Source organism: Myripristis murdjan, chromosome 14 (genome assembly GCF_902150065.1).
Source record: "Myripristis murdjan chromosome 14, fMyrMur1.1, whole genome shotgun sequence".
Classification (NCBI taxonomy): Eukaryota; Metazoa; Chordata; class Actinopteri; order Holocentriformes; family Holocentridae; genus Myripristis; species Myripristis murdjan.
The window spans coordinates 32,712,330-32,736,873 of record NC_043993.1 but is presented as its reverse complement, the minus strand read 5'-3'; the positions used below and the strand labels follow the sequence as shown (position 1 = coordinate 32,736,873).

Sequence of the window (24,544 nt, the reverse complement as noted above, 5' to 3'; positions counted from 1 at the left end):
AGAAGCTACCGGATCTTTCCAGACGTTCATAAAAGTTAGAGTTAGTGTCAGCGTGCACTCGGGAGTCGTATGCGCATTTTCAGAAAGCGACATTTGTAAAGAGATGTTAAGCCTTTGTTGAGAATGTGGACAGAAGGCGACCGCTTAGCATTTGGAGCGTCCAGCACTCAGATCGCACCACTGCTGTCCGACATAACAGCTAGGGGGCAAAGTGAAATATCATCAAAATTTTTAAAAATGAGCAAACTATCCATTTAATGCTGGTCATATTTTTGTAATTTTTGCAGCATAAAAATGATCAAAATCAAAGACAGTGTAAAATACACACTTAAAATATTATGCATCTTTAGCTTAAAAAATAGCAGCATCATTCTTCAAAAACCCAAATTCAAAACACGCTGCCCTGTTGTCATGCGGGGAGGGAGACGCGCACATTCTGAATTGTTTCGGCACAGCTGCACAAATGTGTAAAGAGGTAGCCGTGTGAATGAGCGGACTGACATCTGACCGTGTTGGGGTCGACCTCCGTTACCTTCCTCAGCTGCTGCTCCTTGTGCAGCCGGGCCGTCTTGGCCGGATCGGCGACCTGCACTTTGTAGTTGTCACAAGCGCTGATCCTGGACTGGGTGACCTGGACCGTGCCCTCCAAATAGGCTCTCCATACACAGTACATGTTCCTGAAACGACACACACACAGAGGTTTACCCTTACCCATGCCCCTTTTCCACCAAAAAGAGCCTGGTGCTAGTTTGGTGCTGGTGCTAGAGCCAGTGCTTAACTGGTTCCAGCAAAGAACCGGTTCGCTTTTCCATCGGCCAAGAGCCAAGAGGAGCCAAGTCAGAGCCACTTCATGATGTCAGCGGAAAACATTATCACGTGACTGTATGAGTGGGTGTGCGAGACGCTTGCTCGGAATCACGATAACCAACATGGACGACAAAATGGACGACCCACCGTAGTGATGCAAATACTTCTCGTGTCTTTACAAGCCTACATTGCGATCCAGAGGCGAAAAACGCATTTATCGCTGGCCAACCGTCGTATTCGTGGTCGGAATGAATGACGACTATGTTTAGCTTTACGTTTATAGTGTTCGCTGTTCCCGTTTGGGTCTGTAACCCCGCCCACCAATGACGTGGTGGGTCGTGTCATCGGTTCTTTCTCTGACTCCTGTTTGGCCCAGCTCGAAGTTGGTGCTTGCCTGGAACTGGTTTGGCCGGTGCTTGGGCGGTGGAAAAACAAAGAACTGGTGCTAAGTCAGGCACGGGCTCCGAACCAGCCCTGGAACCTCTTTGGTGGAAAAGGGGTACCAGCGACTTCAATGACAGGTTTTCAGGAGTTATCTTAGAGCTTGTACTTTTTAGATGATTTTTTTGGCACTGTGCTGGAAAAAAAAATTTTTTCACACTGATGAAAATGACAGTGCAGTCAAAGAAAATTTGTGACAAATTGGAAAGGGAACACTAAAAATAGTTCAATCCTTCCCTGCAGAAAAAACAGCTTACCTGTGGTCTGCCTGCTCCTCTGATGGGCTGTCTGGCCATTCCCTCTTTAGATACTGATTAGCCAGCTTCTGCAGGGCCTGGAGGAGGGAAGTGACAGACAAAGAGGGGATGAACTTTAACCTCGGAGGCCATGACACGTTTCCTGTCTCATCGTCGTGTTCGACCTGCTTGGAACTGTGTGACCCGGCGACCTTGGCCCATAAACCACACGACCGCCTGAACACATGAAAAGAGGCACGAGGAGACACGGGGACTACGGTCCGCTCCAAAGAGAGAGCAATGAAAAGAGACGTAAGCTGAAAAACAACTTTTCCCCACTCAACCACAAAGCAGTCTGCCTGACAAGTTACACTGACAAGCCTTTTTAGAAATATTTAGACATGACTTCACATCACTGCATGTACTCGTTCACCTGCAGTACCAGAGTGTAGTCTAGGAGGTTGGCTCGTTTTCTGTTTTCTGTTTTTTTTTTTTCTTTTTTTGCTGAAGTAGGCTCATTTTTGTAGGAAAAATGTAATTTATTTTGACCCCTCTCCTCCAACCGGAGATATATTAGGTTGCTCCTCCCCGGCCAACAGTGAGGTTAACCTTTTAAGAACCTAAATAGCAGGACAGAGTAAACAGCAGGAGAGAAAAAAAAAAAAAAAAAAGAGTGAGCGGGAGTATTTCTAGTGTCTCCGGCCGTTCCTTTGGTATGTCAGAGAGATGCGCCTCTGCTGTTACATGAATACAATTCAGAGCACTGCACAAATTATCTAATTGGGGTTGACATAAATACAGGGCAAAGGCTAGTTAGCAAGACTGACAAAAGCCAACAAAGCCAGATCCAATTAGGTGAAGAGACGTTTTTTTTTTCTTCTCTTATTGGTTCACTCTGAATTTTTCTCTCATTCAGCTGCTGAGGTCAGCACTGTCACTTGCCAAATGGACGAGAGCAGACAAACGAGACATGCAATCCCATAATATTTTGCATTCCTCTCAGAACAAACACACTGTTTTAAGCAACAATGGCCACAATGTTACTGTGTGTGGACTTAATGTGAGGAGTGAAGATTTATCCTCGGTGCATTGAGCCAAACTGAAAGAACTGAGTTACTTAGCTGCTTTCTTTTAGGGTCTTTTCATTTGTGTTATTAAAGTAGGTACAGTGTGGAAATGTAATGACTGCAGTGTTTCCACTCTGTGAGCACAGCAGCGGTGGAATTTTCTGCTGCCACTCCAATATCATTTCAGTGATTACACAACATAACTGCTGTGGTGGGTCTTTACATTTAGCACATTTAGCACATAGTTTGGTAAAGGTTAGATTTTACACGGCCAGCAGGCCATGTCTCTGAAAGGCACAGGCCATCCACAGTGGCGTGTTACAGCAAATGTTTGCCAAAAGGTACATCTACTGCCAGCTGTGTTGAGGAGAAAAGTCTGAAACTCTACGTTATGTTTTGCTCACCAACAGATGAACATGTTGCTCACAAGTAAGACGACTCTCACCGTGTTCAAACAATGTTGACAGAAATGGCGCCATAATGCCCTTCATACATTCCACCACATGACATTGCATATTTTACCATCACTCAAATTTAGTTAATAACAAAATTTCAGGCCAACATTAACTTCTGAAGTCCACTTTCCTGTGGATGTGCAGTGATTATCTGCTGTTTTTGATATGTTGTCAGTGTTTCCCCTAGGATTCTGGCTTTGGTGCATGAAAATTGTGTCCATTTCAACTGCGAGCACACGAGTCGGCTTGAGCGGCCTGTCGGGGGGAGGGGAGGCCGTTTCCACCAGGGGGCTGCCGCTCTGGTCAGAACTCGTACCCGCGGCTGTAGTGCTTGGAGCGCCCATGTGGGTGTCCATTCGACTTGGACCGGGGACCCGAGGAGGGCAACCACACTCATCTTCGCCACTGGTGGTCGACTCAGGTTCTTGTACCGTGCGTTTAAAAAACTGATATTTTCAGGTGGCTGGAGCCGACGTGACATGAATTATTTATTTCACTTACGGGGGTACAGGTGTGATTCTCCTCTGTTCTCCTCCTCTCCCTGTCTGCTTGTGGATGGGTGCGGGTATAGAAACATGACGTTAAATTATTTCTGTTGTGATTTTATTTACTTTTTTTTATTTGAAAATTAATTAAATTAAATTAAATTAATTTAGCGTGATTTTCAGGCGAGGCGGGAGGCTCTGCTGGCGAGGCCAAAAGAATGACATGGGGAAGCACTGGCTGTTGTAGTGCAGAGGGGCTCTGATGATGCACATGGTCACTAAGTGAGGAAAATGTTCACAGTGAATACACAAACATACATTTAAAAAGAGGAAACTCACATTAAGTGCAAGTTAATGTGGCCATATTTTTTTCTTTTCTTTTTTTTTTTTTTTATTAAATTGAAATGTTAAAACTGTAAAGGTGCGTAACGGCATTTTTATGAAATTCCGTTCTTTTCACCACCAAATCAACAAGCTCTGTGATGTACTGTTAAGGTTCAAAAACCCTTCCTTCCTTCCAGAGTTTGCCCTGCCTGGGTTCCCACACTCACCTGGGACATCAAAATTCAAAGACTCTTAAATGACTCTCAAGATGCTTTTTTTTTTTTTTTTAAAGAAATGCAAGACACTGAAAACCGGCACATTTTGGGGTAACAAAATGAAACATCACAGAATTCAAATCTCCTCGTTATCTTGTCAAAGTTAAGACATCCTGGTGAAATCTCAATGCCACATCAAGGCAAACCTCTATCAGAGTTTATCCGTATATCAGTTTCCCTCATGACAGCAAAGCGGCTTTATGAGCAGCCGGAGCAAATGAGCGAGTCAGTCGCGTTGCCAGGTTTGGAGGACGGTGTTATTGATGGGGCTAAACGTTCTCAAGGGGTGGGAAGATGTTCACCGCAGAGTAAATTCTTCCCATTACACCTGAATCATGCAAACGCTATGCTTACTTGACAGTGAACACATGATTTGACACGGAGAAGTTGGATCGGCTTTACAGGAGCACAGCCGACCTCTGCAGCGCTTTGGCAAAGAGATCGTGTTATAAAAACGCTTATTCTCCGTTTCTGCCTGGGCTTGTTGCCTGCGCGCAGTTTTAGGGTGCTGTTGCTCATCAGCGGCTGAACATGTGCAGTAAATTTGTGGTATTTATAAACTAAATGTAGGCTCAGCAGATGAAAACAAAATCCTCTCTCCAGGACATTATAGTACATGTGAGTTTGGGAATGTGATGGTTTAAACACCGGCAGTGATGTTCAACAGTTTACTGCAATCTGAAAAGAAGCGGTAAAAACTCACTATTGTTGTGTCCACGAGATTAATTTAATCGAAAAATCAATCGAAACCAACATTCAGAGCCTCAAACCAATGTAACCTGGCCCATGTCGGTAATTGTGATTTTTCGAGCAGCTCGTAGCAAAGAAAAATGCCGTATGCGCCGTTTGGAGAAAAATTTTGGCTTTAGACAAGACAACAGCAAACGAAAAGAAGTCAAATGTGCACACTGTGGAAAAAAAAGGTTTGAGAGAGAGGCTGACAAGCGCCCAGCAATGAGTGCCTCCACAAAGCAGGTTTGAAATATTCAATAAATAACCATAAATAGTTCAACTTGTGTGTGTTTCCTTCAATTATTTAAAAATCACAAAAATAAGATATGCACTCTTTCATTACAAAAAATATCCCAGCTTTAATAGCTGAACATACTAACAGTACAAACATTGTTGGTGAACTGTGACGGGAAAAAGAAAAACCAAAAAAAAAAAAAACCCAAATAATCATTCATCAATAGTAATCGAGGTAAACTGTTCAATTAATTGTGACACTGATTTGAGGTCATATCGCAGAGCCTGACCAGGGGATGCACCATGTTTTTTCCCTGATAATTCGTTCTCTCAACAGGATTCAATGATTCAGTGAAGGAGGCTGATTAAAAACAGAGCGAGTTAACAAGTGCACCCAAACATCCAGTTAAGTTTCATTTTCATCCCAAGACTCAAGAGGAGGTGCCAATAGAGCGGGCGAGTGTTGCTGTTTTTTTTGTTTTGTTTTGTTTTGTTTTGTTTTTGCAAATGAATGTGTACAAGAGGTCACATAATTCACAAAATGGATTATCCATGCGTAACTTTCAGGTTTGTGAGTGGGAGGCAGCAGTTTCTCACGTCTTTTCGTCATGACTAAACATTATAGTTAACAGCTTTTTGCCCTTATTATGCTGAGGCTCCGGCTGCAGTGTGTGTGTGTGTGTGTTTAGTTGGGTTACTTGCTCACTGAGCGACTCGGCTCTCGGACAGGACCACTGAACGAACTAGAGACTGAATCAGCGAACAAATCATTTTGCTGAACGGACCGAAATGAACCGAAACGTCCAAATGGACTCCGATTCACACCCTGGTGAGAGCAGCCAAATGGATACCATCAGAGCAGGGGAGTGTGTGTGTGTGCGTGTGTGTGTGTGTGTGTACTGAAATGCTGACTCTGAGTCAACTCGGGAAGCTGTGGGTCGGGTGCAGGCCTAGACTACTATGTCATGATGATGTGACACTGATTTGTGAATCAAGTTTTCAGATTTGGCTTGTGCCATTTGTATAATTTTAAGATGCATTTACAACACGTAGATGAATATAACCATAATTATAACCACATAATGTCAAACACAAGTTTTACAATACAATTCATCAAAAAAAAAAAAAAAAAAAAAAAGAAAAAATATTGGGGACCCACTGAAAAGACCCCATTTGCGACTCACTACATTGAATAATGTTCAGCATCAGTGCATTAGGCCTATTTATTTACTGTATTACTGCAGTACTTCTACCACGCTGTCACTAAAAGACAAGCCATAGTTGCTGATTCACTGATATATAACTGACTGAACGGTATTTCCCTTGGATTTTTTTCTTTCAGTGACAAAGTCAGCCCATTTTCAACGTCAGCAATACAACTGAAAGTCAACAGAAATACTCTAAGAGCGTGTGTGTGTGTGTGTGTGTGTGTGTGTTCCTCGCTGCTCAAATGCAGTCCAAACCTCACAGCTAGTCCCACGTTACATGACCCAAATGGTTGAGCAGACCTGCGATCAATCGACGCTGCCATTTATAGCTCTGTGCCATCACCGACAGGAAACAGTAATCAATCAGTTTCAAGGCCGCCCATTCGTGTTCCATTCATATATTCAAAAACGATCTAGGTCTTATTTAATATTACAAAAGCACTTTCGAACTTTCAAAGCTTGGGAGAGCCTGCCTTCCCCTTCCAGCCGATTCGTGTCGCTGCATGTTTTATGACGGTGGACCCAAACCCCACAGCTCCTGGGTATTTAAAGTCCCCATGAAATGACCTCACATGACTTCTACTTCCTGTAGAACGGAGGATCTTAAATGGTGACATCATCCTGCACTAGGCGGGTGTGACTTAAAATTTCACCCAATAAAAACTAACAACAAATCTTCTCTAATCCACCGATCCCTTCAAACAAGATTGTGTTTCCCCACCACCAAATTGATATCCTTTTGGTTTGCACTTTGCACCTAAACATCCTACTTCAACAGGAAATACACCAAAAGCGAGAAAGTAAAAGTCTAGTTCATGGGGCCTTTAAATAAGATTGTGAGTACGTTTTGCTTAGCCAGACACACATACATGTACAAAAGCATGATAACTGATTATATGATTATAAAGCCTACCCCCACATGTAAGGATAAAGCTTTACATTTAACCCTATAAAGCCGGAACTATGAAAGAACTGGCAGAAAATTCCAATTTTTTGATTATTTAGTCCTATAACAAAATGTAAAAAATTCAAAAAATATGTTATTACACGAGCTTTCTGTTGTTTGATATATGATATGTACTTGAAGTGCCAATGGTATGGTCCAGGGTGAACAGGGGAAGTGTTCAAAGGTACATAACAGTATTGATTAAACTGAAAACGGAATGTGTTAACTGATAACGTGTATCATATATGATGCAAATGGCCTTATAGGGTTAAGCAAAAATGGAGGAGGAAATATGGTTCAAGCTAATGTAGTTTTGTTTTGGTTTTGTCGAGCCTTCGTTTTTGCTCCTGTTAACTGGTTAAATGGTTAGAGCACATCGAGGAACTGAGTCCATGTATCCTTCCTCTGTCCACTCTGAGAAGACAAGCCCCGTTATGCTGTCCTGAGGCAGGCCAGGGCCACGGCTCTGAACTTGTTGGTCTCGCTGATCTCGGTGCCAAAGCCCCAAACCCGCCACAAACCCGGCCATTGTGGGAGTCAGATAGAGAGAGAATAGCCGACTGAGCTAACCGAGCGGACACGCCTGAATGGTGTGATGGGAACGCGGGAAGGGGAGGAGGAGGAGGGATGCGGAGGAAGAGCCGTCCATACAGAGGGGGACATTTTATCACTCTCTGTGATTTGAATATCAATCGGCTAATGGCTATGGTGACTCGCAGGTGTAAGAGACCCAGAAAAAGGCGCGGGAAGAGAGGGGGAGGCAGACGGGGGGGAAGAGGGGGGAGACCAAAGGGGAAGAAGTGTTTCAGAGCCAGTCTGACCCACTTTGATTCAACCATCGGCACTGGGTGTCTAATTGATCGCATAACCAGCGGGCTGCATGGCCCCGACACACAGAACACCATTCACAGAACGAAAGACATGCGCTGAATTTACAGTACAGACGGCAGGAGATAAATTACAATGACACCACATGGATCATCTGAAGAAAAAAATAACTAATTCAGCATTGATTTATTGATTAAAAATGTGTTCATTAATACAAAACACCCTAAATATCAGTTGGTCTTTTGTGAGTACTTTTTCAGTGCGACACCTTAACAGGAAACCCACTTTTTAGCTTTACTTGTCCCAAACAAGGTCTTGCAAATAAGGCATAATTATACTAAGATACAAAATTGAAGAAATGGAACTGAAGAGGTAGGGGATTGGAATAATCAGATAATAAAAACAACACTGATTTATCATATCAAAACACACAATTGGACATGTACTACGGAGGGGTGAAATGGATTGTGTACTGTTGATAGTACGTGTACTGTACTACATGTACTGCTGATAAAATATATCGCAGCTAGGCCTACTGATTGCCTGTCATTATTTTTTGACCAATGCCATGTTTCCATTTGATTTTTTTCCCCCCATTACCTCAGCAATAATCAGTAAAGTTGCATAGTCTATGTACAACTGTGAACAAAAGTGATCAAAAACACAAAATAGGCCAACTTAAGTTCTTCATTTCATTTGATGTATTCACCGAGGACCACAGGGTTCAACATTTTCACAAACGACAAAGGTCCTGGGCCAGATTCAAAGCCACAACCCGCAGCTTAGACGAGAGAGAACAGAACAGATCTGTCCCAGGGAGGAGTGTTGCTGATGATGATTAAACATTAAATTACCCAACTGTCTACACTGTATATGGAAAGAAACACAATATTCGATACCATTGCCACAGGTGTTTAAAATCAAGCTGCTAGTCATTGAACCTGCCTTTACAAACATCTAGAGAGCTCACTGAGTTCCAGTGTGGTTCTGGAATAGTAATGTAACAGGAAGCCACCGCTGCAACAAGTCAGCTGCTCAAGTTTCTTCCCTCCTAGATATTCCACCATCAGCTGGAAGTGGAATTATTGCAAAGTGGAAGCGTTTAGGAGCCACAGCGACTCGGCCACCAGGGGGCGGCACCACGTAAAGTTAGCGCCGAGGCTCATAGCGCGTAAAAGTGTCCGACACTCTGCCGCCTCAGTACCTGCAGAGCTCCAAACCTCCTCTGGCATCAACATCAGCACAGAAACTGAGCGCCGGGAGCTTCATGGCCGAGCGGACGCACGCCAGCCTCACCTCACCGAGCACGACGCCGAGCGGCGGACGGAGCGACGTAAAGTCAGGCTTCTCTCTGTGGCGGTCTGATGGACGCGTCTGGGTTTGGGGAACGCCGGGAGAACGTTCCCTGCCTGAGCGCATTGTGCCGACTGTGCAGTTTGCTGGAGGAGGGATCACGCTGTGGGCTGGTGTTTCTGGGCTCGGCCTCGGCCCCTCAGCTCCACTGAAGGGAAATCTGAACGCTTCAGCTCACCGACACATTTTGGACAATTCTCTGCTTCCAGCTCTGTGGGACCAGTTTGGGGAAGGAAGGCCCTTTCCTGTCCCAGCATGACTGAGCCCCAGTGCACAGAGCAGCTCCATAAAGGCATGTTGGGTGAGTTTGGTGTGGAAGTGCTCGACTGGCCCACACAGAGCCCCGACCTCAACCCCATCCAACACCTTTGGGATCAACTAGAACGGAGACTGTGAGCCGGGCAACATCAGTGTCTGAGCTCACAAACGCTCTTCTGGATGAACGAAAAATTCCCACAGACACACAACAAAATCTTGTTGAAAGCCTCCCAGAAGAGTGGAAGCTGTTCTAGCAGCAAAGGACCAACTCCAAATTAACGCCCATGGATTTAGAAAGGGAGGTCATAAAAGCTCCTGTAGGTGTAGGCTAATGTGTAAGTGGTCCAATACTTTTGCCCATACAGTGCAACAGCAGCGGGAGTGAACCTATGATTAAAATAACCCATGTTGAAGGAACCCTGGGTGTTCCCGTATCCCACTTGAAGAACGGTGGAGGACCCACAACACGTCCAAAGAGCACAGCAGGATAGAGATAGCTTGTGTTACTTGGCCTAGATCAACATCCACACTAGCTAAGTGCTGCTTCATCACTTTAACCATCTGGTCTGTGCCTCGTTCAACTCTCCAAATGTTACGAGGAAGAAAGGGTGACTCAAGCAGAAACCCCGAGCTTGTGAGAGATCTGCATTGTGATAGTAACTGCACATCTACATTGTGTTCTTGTGCAACTCAAAAATAGGCCCTACTACATATACAGTTGAGCAAAATCACAGCTAAGTTCTAGCGAAAATTGGCTTTTAGAACAACGGTATAATGTGTAATATACATACCTGTGGCGTCTACACGTATCGAGTTAAATTTAATGTCTCTCTTGTTCTACTGCGCAAATAAATAAAATCTAAAAATAAGCTGGCATTTTCTCAGCAGCCAAGTCAGCAGGCTAAGCATAAAGGCAGAATTATTTTCACTAGGCTGAGTTGTATAACATCAGAAATCTTGAAACTGTGATGCAAAAGTACTTGATTCATTTTGATAAAGGAAAAACAGATGAATAAATAAAGAGAGAAAAAGTTGCTTGAAACTAACACCTCATAACTTCAAGCTGAGGACGATTTAATTACTTTTAAGGTCAATTTAAGACACTGGAAGGCTTTTCAGTGACCTGCAAAAACCCTGACACACTATGAGGCACGCACACACACACACACACACACATGTGCACAGGGTTACAATAGTCCACAGTGACTCTCGCCCTGCATAAAATACAAACGCACCGCCAGAAAGATGAGCTGTTACACTTGTTTGATTCATCTGCTGGATCCACATCCCAAACGCTGCTTTTAAGGCCAGCCAGTCTTATCTTTGTCTCATGTGTTTTGCATCTCGCTGGACAAGGGCGCGGGAAGGGTGGTGCTGAGGGTGCTGCAGCACCCCCTGCTGAGGAGGGGTGGAATAAATGTCAAATTAATTTTACCACATTTCAAAGTCATTTTCTTTTGAAAATGACTTGATTGTGGCAGTCACTTAGGGTGTGGACAGGGGGAGAAAGTAAAACGTGTATTAATCTACTGCACCTAATGCAAGGAAAACGAAAAACATGTAAAACGCGTGCAGAGGGGCAATCACGCCGAGACACATCACCGGTGGAGTTCTCATCTGGCCTGAAAATTAAGATCCGACCCGAACCGGGCCCGACTGGGCCAGCCCGAGGCCCTACCCGACCCGACTAATTAGCTGAACTTTAGGCCCGACAGTCCGATAAAGCCCGAAAAAAAAATCGCCAAATTCGCCATTATTTAGCAGCGCCGGTCGGCCGCGGCACCGGGGCACCATCAGTCGGTATCAGGCGGGCCGGCCGCACATGCCGTGGCACTGATGGTGCCACGGCATGTGCGGATCAATACGGTAGTCTAGAAAACTGGAGATTTTTTTTTTTCTCGTGCGCCCCCAAGTAGATTGCGCCCTGGGCAGTTGCACTGCCCATAGCAGAAACCGTCCCTGCTGCCGAGTCTGCCAGCACAGCGGGATACTGCTGCAACTCTCTCTCACTTGTTTGCGCTGCGCTCGCACAGCTGGTTGTCTGTCACTGAATGTTTAGCCTCCAAATCCAATCCAGTCCCCCCCCCCCCCCCATACGCAGCACCCCCTGGCAAAAAGTAGTTCCCGCGCGCATGTCGCTGGATGTTATTTCAAAGATCCAGAAGGACACTTTGATAGAACCTTCCCTCATCCATTTTTTTTCCTCCACATTCTCATTATCTTTATCAACATTTAACAGTCAGAAAAATGAGGTGTCTGACAGCGTGTTGCATGCATGTGTAAGTAAGTAGTTAAAAAAACATCAAAATTAGTGTAATCATAGTGTGCATGCTGAATGCCTCCTCTGATCGATGCTGAAACATCATTAAAAGCCTCTCCGATATTTATTCTCTTCTTTTTATTGCTCTCCACTCCTTATGCCAGTCTGCTTTCCATTTTCCTCCTTCAGATTCAGCCGCCTTCTCAAACAGCAATTGAATTCTGCAACCCGTTCAAATTAAAATGCAAAACAAACTGGGGTGGATTTACAAGCATGAGGTCAGATTTGTAAGATGAGCATCTTTGTTTCCCCGAGCAGGAAAACTTGCCATTAAATTTGGAACACCCATATTTTAGTTCACAGGCCTTACAAGTTGCGACTGATTGATGACTCAGCTGACAGGCACACACTCGAAACTTTTAATGCGCTGACTGTGTAGCCAATCAGGAATAGATCTGGGAGGGTGTGTGCCGCAAAAATGTTGTGTGTGTGTGCTCACGTGTTTGTGCAGTATTCAATACTGACAGACCCACTTTCTGCTCTGCTTCGGCTGGTGCTAAAAAAAATTACAGCAAAACTACTGAATCTTCAAAATAATCAGCATTTTTACAATACCCTGCCAAATTATTTTACTTTTTTTTTCCCTGTTCAGGATTAAGAGTATCTTCTGTCCTTTGTGGCAACATAACAACATGATACCAGCCACATGATGCAACTAATGCACAAAGACACATCACCCTGTAAGCGTTGGTGTACGGCCTCCAACTGGAGAAAAGGGACTTTACAGCTGACGCCTCGGTGTGCGACTGGCTGTAATTAATTTGAGGTGTGTGATGAATCCCATGTGTGCACCATATATAAAGCTGTGTATTCAAGCTGTCCCGGCTCGAGATCAGATGCACATGTGCAAACAGACGCACAAGGTTGCAGTTGGATAAGTGCAGCGCCGTGCCCCCTCTCTTTACGGTGGTGGTGGACATTCCTCACAGGGCTGCAAAGCCGGAACCGAGCCAAGGAGAAGAGAGGGGGATTTTCACACTGTCAGTTGACATCCCCAGGAAGCTGCGGGCAAAAACAACACAGCAAGGGGGAAGCGAGCCATAGGATCGCTAATGGATGTCGTCTTTCTGTTGTGGTGTTTTTCTGCGGCTTGTTACCGTCCATGAGTTATCTGGCCGCGAGAGGACCGAGAGCTTTTCCAGGAGCCGCAACCTCAACCCCATCGCACAAGACCAGACTCGGAGCCAATGTGGTGTCGTTGGGGAGCGATATTGTGAGAGCAATTGTATTTCTCGGAACCCAAATGACAAGGCAGGGCAAAGATCATGTTAACAGGCATCAACTGCACTGTGAGAAAGAGGAGAAAGAGTTCAGATTTACTCACCTGGGCATAGTCCCTCTCTACAGCTGCCTTCTTCTGGCTAAACGTCCTAAAGAAAAGAAAAGAATGAACTCTGAGAGAGGGTCATATAGCCGCAATGAAGGAAAAAATGACTTATTCACCTTATGAGCCAACAGCCTATATCCAGTGCTGGAAATGGACAGATTTTACTTGGGGGACCCTCCTACCATCCATGTTATTATCACCAATAGAAAACCAATATGTCTGAATGCAGAATGAGCCATACCATTGATCTATCTTCTACATTTCCTCTATGAGATCACAAAGTATGCCATTTCCTCATAAAGTGCTTCAATTAAAAATAAACAGTGTTTCTGTTTGTGGAAAATATATTTAGCACAGGGTGTGTTTTCACAGAGAATATCAAAGAAGGCTCTTTGAAATGTACGTGTCAGCCAACGCCTTAATCATCCTTACTGTGAATAAAGCAACTGTTCTCAAACATATCCCACTGCTTAAGTAGGAACAATGAAACTGCCCTTTTGACTTTTTAATGTCAAGGACAGTTTCAGAAGAATAAGGGCCTAAAACTGGCAGAGCTATAAAAATAAACAAGAGCAGGGCTTGATAGCTGGCAAAAGAATCTATTTTATAGAAGTGATTGTGTCCAATTGGTAAAAATTAACAAAGCTTGTTGGGGGCAGGATACAACCTGGGTTAAAAACTAGCACCAAACTCATTGTATACCACCGCTTCTGACATATAAAACCTGCAACTTCACAACTTTCAGAGTGACACAAAGGCAACACAGTACGGTGAAGAAAACCCTGTTTCCTTCTCCTAAAAAACCCCACGGTTGCAGTTCTGAATCTTTTTAAAGTCCAACCTGCAACAGGTCTCGCAAAACATCTTGCTTCAACCGGAAATAAGTCAAATTACACAATCAAGGCACCACTGAAACACCTCTTCCTTATGGCTTAACAGGGACAGTTCATTGTGCGGTCATTTTGAAAAAAAAAAAAAAAATCATAATATTTTACTTACTTACTAGCTGTTAGCTAACATAGAGGTGGTGTTATATTCATGAAGCTTTAATTTGAGCAACACCACTGTTCATGTGCACTCAGTAGTTGTATTTCAGAAAGCTACACTTGTAAGGTGGTGTTAAACCTTCTTTAGGTGGATTAAGGAGGTGACTGTTAGCCGGGGGGAAGTCCACTTTAATGGCAGGAGGCTAACAGTTAGCATTTGGAGCATCCAGCACTCAGTAACAATGAGAGGAAGACAACACCACGACTGTCCCACATAACAGCCAGAGGGGGGAAAGTGACATAATGCCACAGTGTTCAAAACGGGTGAACTATCCCTTTAAAGACAAGATCCCAGAAGTTGTTTTCCAGCCATACTGGTTGATAAAAATGTATTAATGCTTGTGACAGGCGGACTCGGTCCAAGTGAAACACGCAGCTGTGTTGAGGTACCGCGTTTCCAACTGTTCTTTCACTCGGGTTTATCTGGAGCCGCATTCTTCTCATTTGATCACTGTCTTGTTTACCTGTGTCCGTTTACAGCTGTAGAGGGGGAGCTTCACAGCACACAGCATATTCTCTTTCACATGTGGCCAGTCCTAAAACCAAACTATCAACGGGCCCAGTGTCCTGTGACCGATCTTTTTTTTTTTTTTTCCTGCCATCAAGAAATATCCAGAAATCTTGCTGTTTTTATTTTTCCCTCCCTCACCCCAAGGCAGCCTAACTCTTCCTGTGCTGCTCTGCTATGTGATGGATATTTCTCATGATAAGCTCTGGCAGAAAGTCCTCACTGAAATAAAAGTATCGAGTCATGCAGTGTTAAAAGGGAAACATCCACCCTGGAAAAATACACTGTTAGATTCCCATCAATCTGACGGTCAGTGCATTCCAGGAGTTATCTTGTGAGGATGACTTGTAATTTTGTTTTTGGTGTAGCCGCCTTCCATCACCCTGCCTCGTCTACGTCTCGCTCTCTTAGTGGTTTCCTATATTTCCCAGAATGGCATGCTGTGAATGTGATGCCATGCAATGCCTTGTGGCTTTGCGTTCTCGTCTATTGAGGCGATTGTCCATGAAGAAATTTGTGCCTCTGCCTCTTCTACAATGGACTGTAGTTCACCATTGAACATACTGACTACTGTTCATTCTCTTTCCGCTGGTTTAGGAACTCAAAAGAACTGATATGACTGGTCAACCTCTGCAGGGATTTCCCAAGTAATGATATTACAAGTTTCATCCATTTACTGATACAGAAATCTAAGAAAAGCCAGGTCAGTGCCTTGAGACAAACCTCAATGCAGCATTAAGTCTTTAAAACATGTCGAGACTAGTCTGCCATGCTCCAGCATTCTCTCCACCCAAATCTAAAAAAGCTCTGCCTTATTTCCTGGGAGCTTCCCTCTCCTCCATTAGCCTGCTCCCGTCCTATTCACTCTGCATTTCCAAGGCTTCTCCTCTTCCATTCCCCCCGCTCTTCACTTCCTGTCCTTTTCCCACACTGTCCCAGAGCTTTAACAAACAACCAGATGCTGTTTTCGTTTTGCTGAATAATTTCTCCTGAAACATCAGGAGAGGGGCAGCCCTCGCAAATTTTCGGCGAGTTAGGTTTCACTTTGTTTCTGTCTTTCAGCGATGACACTGAGCCTCTCGCGGCCAACGATTCGGGGCAGCCAGAACATCTGGAGGCTCTCCGTGACCTTTACTTCCAGCTGTTTGAAGGTTCAGAGCTCTGCCACCAGCCACAGACAGGAAGTGGGGAGCCAATGGGCTGTCAACTCAAGCCGACACGAAGGCTGAAAACACAACCACAACCTCTGGCTTTTCTACCATTAGGTGCCTACACATTTTGAATGTGTCTGGGCTGTGTGTGTTTTGCTCTGTCTTTATAGTTAGGTTCACTCAATATAGCTTTTTTAAGGTCAACAGTTTAAAAACCCATTCACTGTTTGTTTTTATTCGTGGAAAAGCCTTTGGCATTCAGACCAAGAGACACCAACACTTCTCCATTAAAACCCAGAATGAGGACAAGAAGTGGGACCTAATTTAAATTTCTCATTTGAATCAATGCAGGCTAAAGGCACAAAGGCAACCAGTGCCGCACGGATCAATGCGACAATAAGCCAAAGAGGGTTACAGGTAGTTACAGGGCAACATTTCTGAAAGATCAAGAACCATCTTCCTCTACAACTTGACCTCTGGCGTCTCACCTCAGGTCCTCCAGGAGGTCACACTCTGTCTGGTGTTTCATGTGTAATCTGCTCAGCTGCTCTGCATGAGTATGTTTCAACTCCTGGGTGACCCGGACCTGATTTTAAAGAAGAAGAAAAAAAAAAGCATCCAGTCAGATTTCTGAATCGTCATAGAATGAGCAACCAAGACAGAAATGTTTTGACAAGTTTACTGTACAGAAAAAATTGGAGTCAGACTTTTTTTTTTTTTTTTTTTTGTTATCCAGAGACTGAAAGGGTTGCTGGGGAAAGACATGAAGGGAACAGATAGTTTGACAGGCAGGTAAATCATGGCTCTATTGGCCAGTGTTGCTTCTGGTCACTGTTGGTATTTATGACAACAGCTAATCAGATCAACTCATTATCAAGCCAGTAGTTCTCGCCGGGTAAAAGTCAGCCTGTCTGGACTCGGCACTCATAACTTGTAGTGGATAACTAGAGCGCTGTCAGCGGTGAAATCTCTTTTTTCTCGATTTCAACTATGATTAAGACGCAAAGTTAAAAATAATACAGAAAACTGGTGAGCTGTTACACTTAATATGGCACATTTTATATATCACCTGTCTGGGGAAAGGAAGTACTAGCCTGGGATACAGAATAAACTATACTTTGAAAGAAGATCTGAACTTGTCAATATCAGAGACACGTACAGTACATTAATGGCCCAAATTTTGTGACCGTCCCATGCAGTGCTACAACAAATTTTGTATTTTGGTGACCTAAAAACACGCTTTGCACATTCATGTGGTACTTTTGAGCTTGGTGTAATAACATCTCGCTCTGTTCTGACGCCGAGATTACTCCAATACAACTATCAATATGTCAGCTAGAGTAAAACTTCACTATGGCAGAGAAACAGTGATTTTAATTTTGTCCATGGAAACCATATTGAGATGATGGAGATGTTGAGCTATGAGCGTTATTATAAGAAAAAAGTCAGAAAGTGCTACCTGAACAGACGTTTTGGAGTGCCATGAGTGCCACGTCATAAGCTTAATGTGACAAGTGAAATAAACTAAAATTAAAGATTTACACTTGACCTAACTCCCCTTAGGGTTCAATAAAGTATTTCTGATTCTGATTCACTGTGTATTTCTTCCATCAACACCATCACCATCTTTAGAAATGCTCTCATAATACGGCACGTGTATGGACGATCAATAAGCTTATCGGCCGAGAAACGGCGGCAGAACTTCCGCAGGTACGGGCCATTTCTTGGTTTCCTTACTGATGTGGTTTTGTTTCACGGTCAAAAATAGACAAGAAATGGAAAACAGTCATTCAAAGTTTATCCGAAAGACTACAAAAATAAATCGGGAACAACGCTTTGAGATCGGCTGCATGCATTTAAGTTGGCATTAAGTTCTAAACTCATTTTATTCTTTTTTTTTGTGGCTTATCTTCAATTACTGCTACCTCACTAGCTAGCTATGTTAATGATAGTTATCTAAAACAATGCCAGGAAAATAAAATAAAACAGCCAACGGCACTATTCATAGCTAGCTGCAGAACACAACACAGATGCAAAATTTGATCATGTGACTTCATCTCTAACATGTAACGACTCATCTACCAAGCTGCTCGCAATAATATAATATTTATTATGGAAGTTCGGATTATACACCGTGTCAGAATTCCCATTTTTGGCATAATTTCTGTCTCTATTACATCCCAACTGTGATTGTGAGTGAAGGCACTTTTTGAATAAATACACAAAGGTGATACAGTGAGTTATTATTTTCTCTATAAGCTACCATGAGGCCATTGAAAGAAAAATCCCCATGTGCAAGAATTAGGCCTGGGTGATATGGACACAATCAGATATCACGATATTTTTGACTGAATACCTTGACACCGTTGTTGTGTGACGATACTTGAGGGATGACCATTGGTGCATTCACAAAATACTGAGACAGTGACATTTCTGAAAAATGATCATGATGATCACAATTTGGACCTGACGACCGACCAGGCGAAGGCAAAAAGAACAGCTACAAGAGTGATAAGCTCAGAAAACCGGATCCCTTTACTGTAATGCAGCCTTTAAAACCAGCAAAAGACGTTACTTATGCCATAATGATATCTAAAATCCCAGACAATACATAGACTAATATGACTGACATAATATTAATATTTTGCCCAGGCCTTGGCAGATTTTTGCAAACAAAGACCATTCTACATGCAAAAAATTCCACTGATATATATTGAAGAAATGTGAAATTTAACTATTCCCAGAATACTGTACTAAAAAAAAAAAAAAAAAATTATTCCAACTTCAGATTCCAGATTCCAGTAAGCTAATATGATGCACTGCCAGCCAATACAGCTTTTTTCCTGACACCAAGTCAAATAAGCCAGTTGATTACTTACCCAAATGACATATTTACAGATATTGGAAACTTTCACCTTCATTTATTTCGAAATTATTCTCTCGGGTTGGAGTTCTTGTGCAAATCTAACTGAAAACTGCACTTTGAGAATGATTTGTAGCACAAGTGTGTAAGTCAAGGGAAAGTCAATACTCTGCTTAAGTGACTGTGTTTGCAATAATTCACCATTTTGCTTAGGTTTTGGCCTGTTTTGGTTATTTACACCTCAGGTCAACAGCTGCAGATTGCAATAAACACCTTTCTGTTTTCTAAAACTTCGGGTGAGTCGATTAGCTCGTAGCTCAAAGATGAAACATAATAATTATTAATAATAAAAGAGAATTCTAGAGTCAAGACAAAATAAAGTATAAAGTACATTTTAATAAATAATGCCTTCTCCTTCACGGCTACAAGAAGAAGTCCACATTTGAAGTACTTCTCTGCCCTGTGCATTCAAATTTCCACTCGGATAAGCTGTTACATTGATATGAAAATATGATCGATAGCAATGTCAACACGTTTAACAGTCTATATAGGTTTTGCCATTTGACAAAAATAACACTTGACTTAAATTTAGTCTTGACTGTGGCTACAAATCTTACTGGGGTAGAAATGGTCAATTTCCTATGGAGTCGAGCCATGTTTTTGAAATATGATCCCACGTAAACATTTTTTCGCACAGTACCAGTTCTTGCTGAGACTTTCTGTCTTGAAATAAAAAAAAAAAAAAAAACAAAAAAAAAAAACTTAAACTATAGCTAGACACGTTAGCTAGGAAAATCACAACACGAATAACTTTTAGTGAAGTTTGCGAGTTTGTGTTTTCCTCCGGCTCGATAATGTTCCGTTTACTCGTAAGGCGAAAACGCTGTCTCCCTTTAAAAAACCTGGCGATGTGATACTGTCTTCCTTATCGACAAAAAATCTTCCCAGACTTAATGAGTTTTGACATTTTACTAATCCTAGAAACCCAGCCTTGAATTCGGCATGGATCTAAAACACCATCATGCATTAAATTCAACGCAATTCCAGCTTTTACGCGCAGTGCGCCTGTAATTTCCCCTCTCCGCCAAGACAACGTTACACCGCGGACGGCAGTGGCGAGCAGTGTGCTCCAGTTCTAGAAGTTGAAATTTTATTAAAGAAAAAACGTTATTAGTGGATCATTTGTATGCCGACAGTAACAGAAGCCCCAATTCATTCTTACAGAGAGTTGAGTCGTGTTATAGCAAGCATTTGTCCTTGTAAATAAGCAAGAAAAAACAAAACTGGCGTTTTTCTCAATTGAGTTTGGAGGCAGCGCTTTCCATTCGAGAGGGAACGGTGCGTATCGGGGCTATTCTCCCCCAAAATTGTCACACGGGACTTCTTACTAATGTTTCTTCCCCCCCAGCGCTTCCATTAAACATAACACAGTAAACTTTAAAGTATTTAAACTTGAGGAATCCACACATTCACCGAGCGAAGGGGAGAAACCCAAAGTTTAGAGGAAGCGCTCAGCAACAAAGCGTACATTTTCAACCATTAAATATGCACCATTTCGTCGAGACCGTTTGCAGACAAGTAGCCTGGTGAGGCTACAACGGGACAACTCACCTTTCTCGGTGGGGGTTGCATTCTTATTTCTTGACATAAAAACTATGCGAAAGACGGAAGTTTATCCGGAAAACTTTGTGCAAACCATTCGAACAAATAATAACGACAGAAGGAAATGTGAGCCTGGGTCAAGCGGCCATGACGAGTCTAGTGGGTACTAAGTTAAGAGTCCCGTTGAAAACACTATGGCCCCAGGGTACAGAAAATACCACGGTCAGGCTAGCCATCATCAAACCAAAGACGTCCGGTTTTATTTTCAAAATAAACCCCGATGCAGTCTGCATAAAACAGGACTTCCGTTTTTTTGTGATTTTCGAAATAAAACCACCAAATAAACCTCCCAACCAAACATGACGTTTCAAAGAAATGTACTTAAAGGGGAATTTGTTATCAATGAAAACAAAATGGAGAATTTTAGCAAAATATCACTGTTACAGGATATATTAATAGACATAAAGGTTTCGACAAGATGTGAATCATACACAAAGAAATTCTCACAACCAAAATATATACCTTTGAATGGTGTGCACTATTTTATAAACAATGATGGATCTAGACATGTGTACATGGGGTGGCATGGAGTTTTAGCAGGGTGGATTAGATGCAAAAATAATAATTACCTCTTCTTGGTGACGTAGAAACCTAAAATTGGCCTGGACACAAGTTAAGGGGATACCTAAAAGCTTAGATGAATAATATCTGGAACCATTTAGGGGGAGAAAAACTTTTTTCTTCTGTCAACAGTACATTGCCATAATTTTGCAACCATTAATTTCACATCAGCTTATAATGACGTCTTCACTGGGCCGTGTAACACAAACAGGCATGAAGGCATGAAGGGTTCTGGAAGTAAAATTTCCATTCATAGAGCGAATGTGATAATTGGCCATAAAATATGAACTGTTAAAGGTACACTTACCACCAGCTACAATGTTGTTATACGGTAGTACCTGCTCATCCACAAGCCATTATTTATAAGTAATATTTATTTTATTTATAATTATTCAGCAATTACCGACAGCTAGACAACTTTGGCGATTTCTTCTGTTCTCCAGAAATGTCATGGCATCGATAACTTATAAGATGACAAATCAGCCGGACTAAAAGTTTCTGTTGTTGAAGTAATGCCTGATGATCAGTCAGCCCATTATAACTGGCTGATGGTTGGCCCTTAGGTGGGACAAGCACTGACTACGGGAAATCATCTCTGATAGAGACATGACCAGACCCCACAGCGTTAATTACAGCGTTAATCAGTGGGGTCTGGAAACCAGGCTAGTAAAACCCTGCTAGCTCCTCTTTTAAGTTCATGGTACTTGCAAACGTCCCGGTTCCTGTGGTGGGACCAAAATTTTGTTCCGGGAATTATATTCTGGATGTTTCTGCTGGTATTTGAAACACTTCCAGGGCCCAATGGACACTGATTAACAATGCAGCATGACGCTGGAAAACCCCCAGTAAATAATTTTCCCTCCTCTGTGACTTGTTTACATGTGATGGATCCTGATGTCATTATGCCCAAATAAGGCATTCAGATAAAACTGCACATCCATGCCCTCTCCAGCATGGACCTACCCTCCACTCCCTCAAACCTTGGTGAAAAAAAAAAAAAAAAACCCTCTACTGTGACATCTGGAGGAAAAAGGTTATTCAAGTCCAGTTTCCCAGGGCTTTAAAACAAAACAAGCTTTATTCTTAAAGGTCAGCTCTGGGTTCTTGTGTTTTGTTTTGGGTTTTTTTTCCAACTCTGAGCTGAACGCTGGAAGTACCTACAATGAGGCGCACCCTCACCGACCACCTCACATGGAGCGTTTGAGGCGTTTATCTGTCTCCAAGACCGTCAGCCTGCACAGCAGACAGCTTTATGCCTCGGCCAACAAGGAGGATGCTGAGGAACCACATCATGAGTGTAGTGGTGGTTTATGACTAAACTGGAGCAATTTAATGCTGACAGTCTCTTTCATGAGACCCAAAAATAAACCAGTTAACACAAGTACCAAGTCTCTTTGAAGAGCTAGTTAGTGTTTTATAGCACAGATTATGGCTTTTAGATGTTTGCCCAAATGCCTCTCGTCTGACACTCATGCAGTCACAGGAGCTATGCCCTAGACTTCATCTGCTCGAGCCCAAATCACAAAGGAGCGCGTTTCCTCTTCATGCCCTTTAGACAGTCTGTAAACCCTGCACGACGCTTTCCAGCTTCAAGCAGCAGTGGCATTGCAAGTCCACCCACATTTCATTGTCCATGTTCCTCTCACTATGCCCATTTCCAGCTTCCTCCCACCCTGCCCGGCATTGTGTTGGCATCCTGGACCGCTTCGCTTTGAAAGACGGGTCAGACATCAACAAGGGTCAAGTACAGGCAGCTAGCGATTAAAGCAATGATGTAAACCCCCATGGGGAACAAACTATGGCACAAGGTGCTGCTTGCAATAATCTGGAGCACTGAGTGAACGACATCAACAAGCAAGTCGGTCTGACTGAATCATATTCTCTGCTGTTTAAAGACCTTTGCCAAGCCTGGCGGGATTTCTATGTAAACATCAGATCTACCCAGACACTGCCTGTGATGTTCACTTCCAGCTTATGAGAGTTAACACTTAGATAAATACAAAGTGTGGGCCTGAGCACATGCCTTCACATTTTTTCCTTTAAACTTTTTCCTTTAAAATCATATGCCAGCACCTACCTAATATAATAGGGGTGGTCGAGAAAAAAAACGATACAGCATAGTATTGCAATATTTTGCATGGCAATATGATATAGATACATGGACACGACGCATCAATATTGTATCGTCGAGAATGCAATGTTTAAGACAGGTTTTTATGCCAGATTTGTTCAGTCTGTTTGCTTGACAATCCCAATCCATGACTGAAGAGAGATGAACAGACCTGTTAGGGACTGGGCCAACAACACAGGAAGTCACAGGTTGAGTGGGAAATTAAAGGGTTTTATTAACCCCAAAAAAGGTTAAAAGCAGGGTAACACAACAAGAATTGCATGAACATGTTTACAAGAAACAAACTATGGGCCCGAAAAATAAATTAGGCCAATGAAACAGACAACTTAATGCAAGTCTGAACCGAACAAAAACAGACTTCTCAAATAAAGACCGTGGCGACTTACAGAGGCCCGGCGAACAAAAAGATACATGAGGGGAGGTAGACAATACAACAAACCAAACAAATGAACTTTAAAGCTGCTGAAAACTACCCTTACTGCCACATCTGACAATAGAGTTGATCTAAACCACCACTCCACTCCAAGAAACCTTTTTTTATCCAGTTAGACAGTAATTTAAATACACAACTAACAGGCACATAGCACAACCAAAGAGAATTTACCATGCAGTGTTACCTAAAATGTGTGCACTCCACCTTTAGATGACACTGAATCATTCCAACCAAACCTTTGTGTTGTTATTTAAAATTGATGTGAATATACTAAATGATAGGAAAAAGCTGAAATAACACAATAAGTTATTGTGGGTCTTGAAGTGCAGCCACCATAAGAGAGAAAACCTGATCTTACTAGATAAAAAAGATGTTGACAAAGTTTTCCCTCGGGAACATAAATTGTACTTGGAAAAAAAAGGTAATGAATTGTAATATATCACAATACTAATATATCACACACTGCAAAATGTTTAAAATCACATTACTGTCCTATCATGACTTCAGTGTAGTGATGCTACGGTATCATGGGCCCTCTGGTGATTCGTATTGAATAATGCAAACCCCAGAATTTGGCAAGTTTGTTGACATTTTGAATTTAGGCAGAATCATTTATTGAAGCTACAAACTAAAGGAGACGGAGCGTTTGCTGTTAGGGTTCTTCAGTTTTGGAACAGATTTCCTGACTGTCCAAATAGGCAAACGTGTTTCATTTTGTGAGTCAAAAAGTGTAAAAACACCTGACATACTTGATTTTATGGCTTTATTTCTTCTTCTTTCTTTCTTTCTTTCTTTCTTTCTTCCCTTTTTCACTTATTACGTCTGTTTCATTTATTTATTTATTTTTACCATATGTTTATTATTCATTTATTTCTCATTATCAATCATTATTA

The 24,544-nt window shown here is 42.6% G+C and overlaps 1 protein-coding gene across 1 annotated transcript in view; it reads right to left on the bottom strand.

Moving 5' to 3' along the window:
- LOC115371100 (F-BAR and double SH3 domains protein 2-like) overlaps window positions 1-20,651 on the bottom strand; it is a 46,751-nt gene extending 26,100 nt beyond the window's left edge. The window contains exons 1-5 of the mRNA XM_030068234.1: window positions 20,476-20,651; window positions 16,490-16,587; window positions 13,294-13,339; window positions 1,506-1,582; window positions 533-677 (exon numbers count right to left, since the gene is read on the bottom strand). Of these exons, the coding sequence (XP_029924094.1) occupies window positions 533-677; window positions 1,506-1,582; window positions 13,294-13,339; window positions 16,490-16,587; window positions 20,476-20,496 (387 nt within the window). The 5' untranslated portion in view covers window positions 20,497-20,651. The remainder of the gene's footprint in view (window positions 1-532; window positions 678-1,505; window positions 1,583-13,293; window positions 13,340-16,489; window positions 16,588-20,475) is intronic.
- Window positions 20,652-24,544: the final 3,893 nt, after the last annotated feature.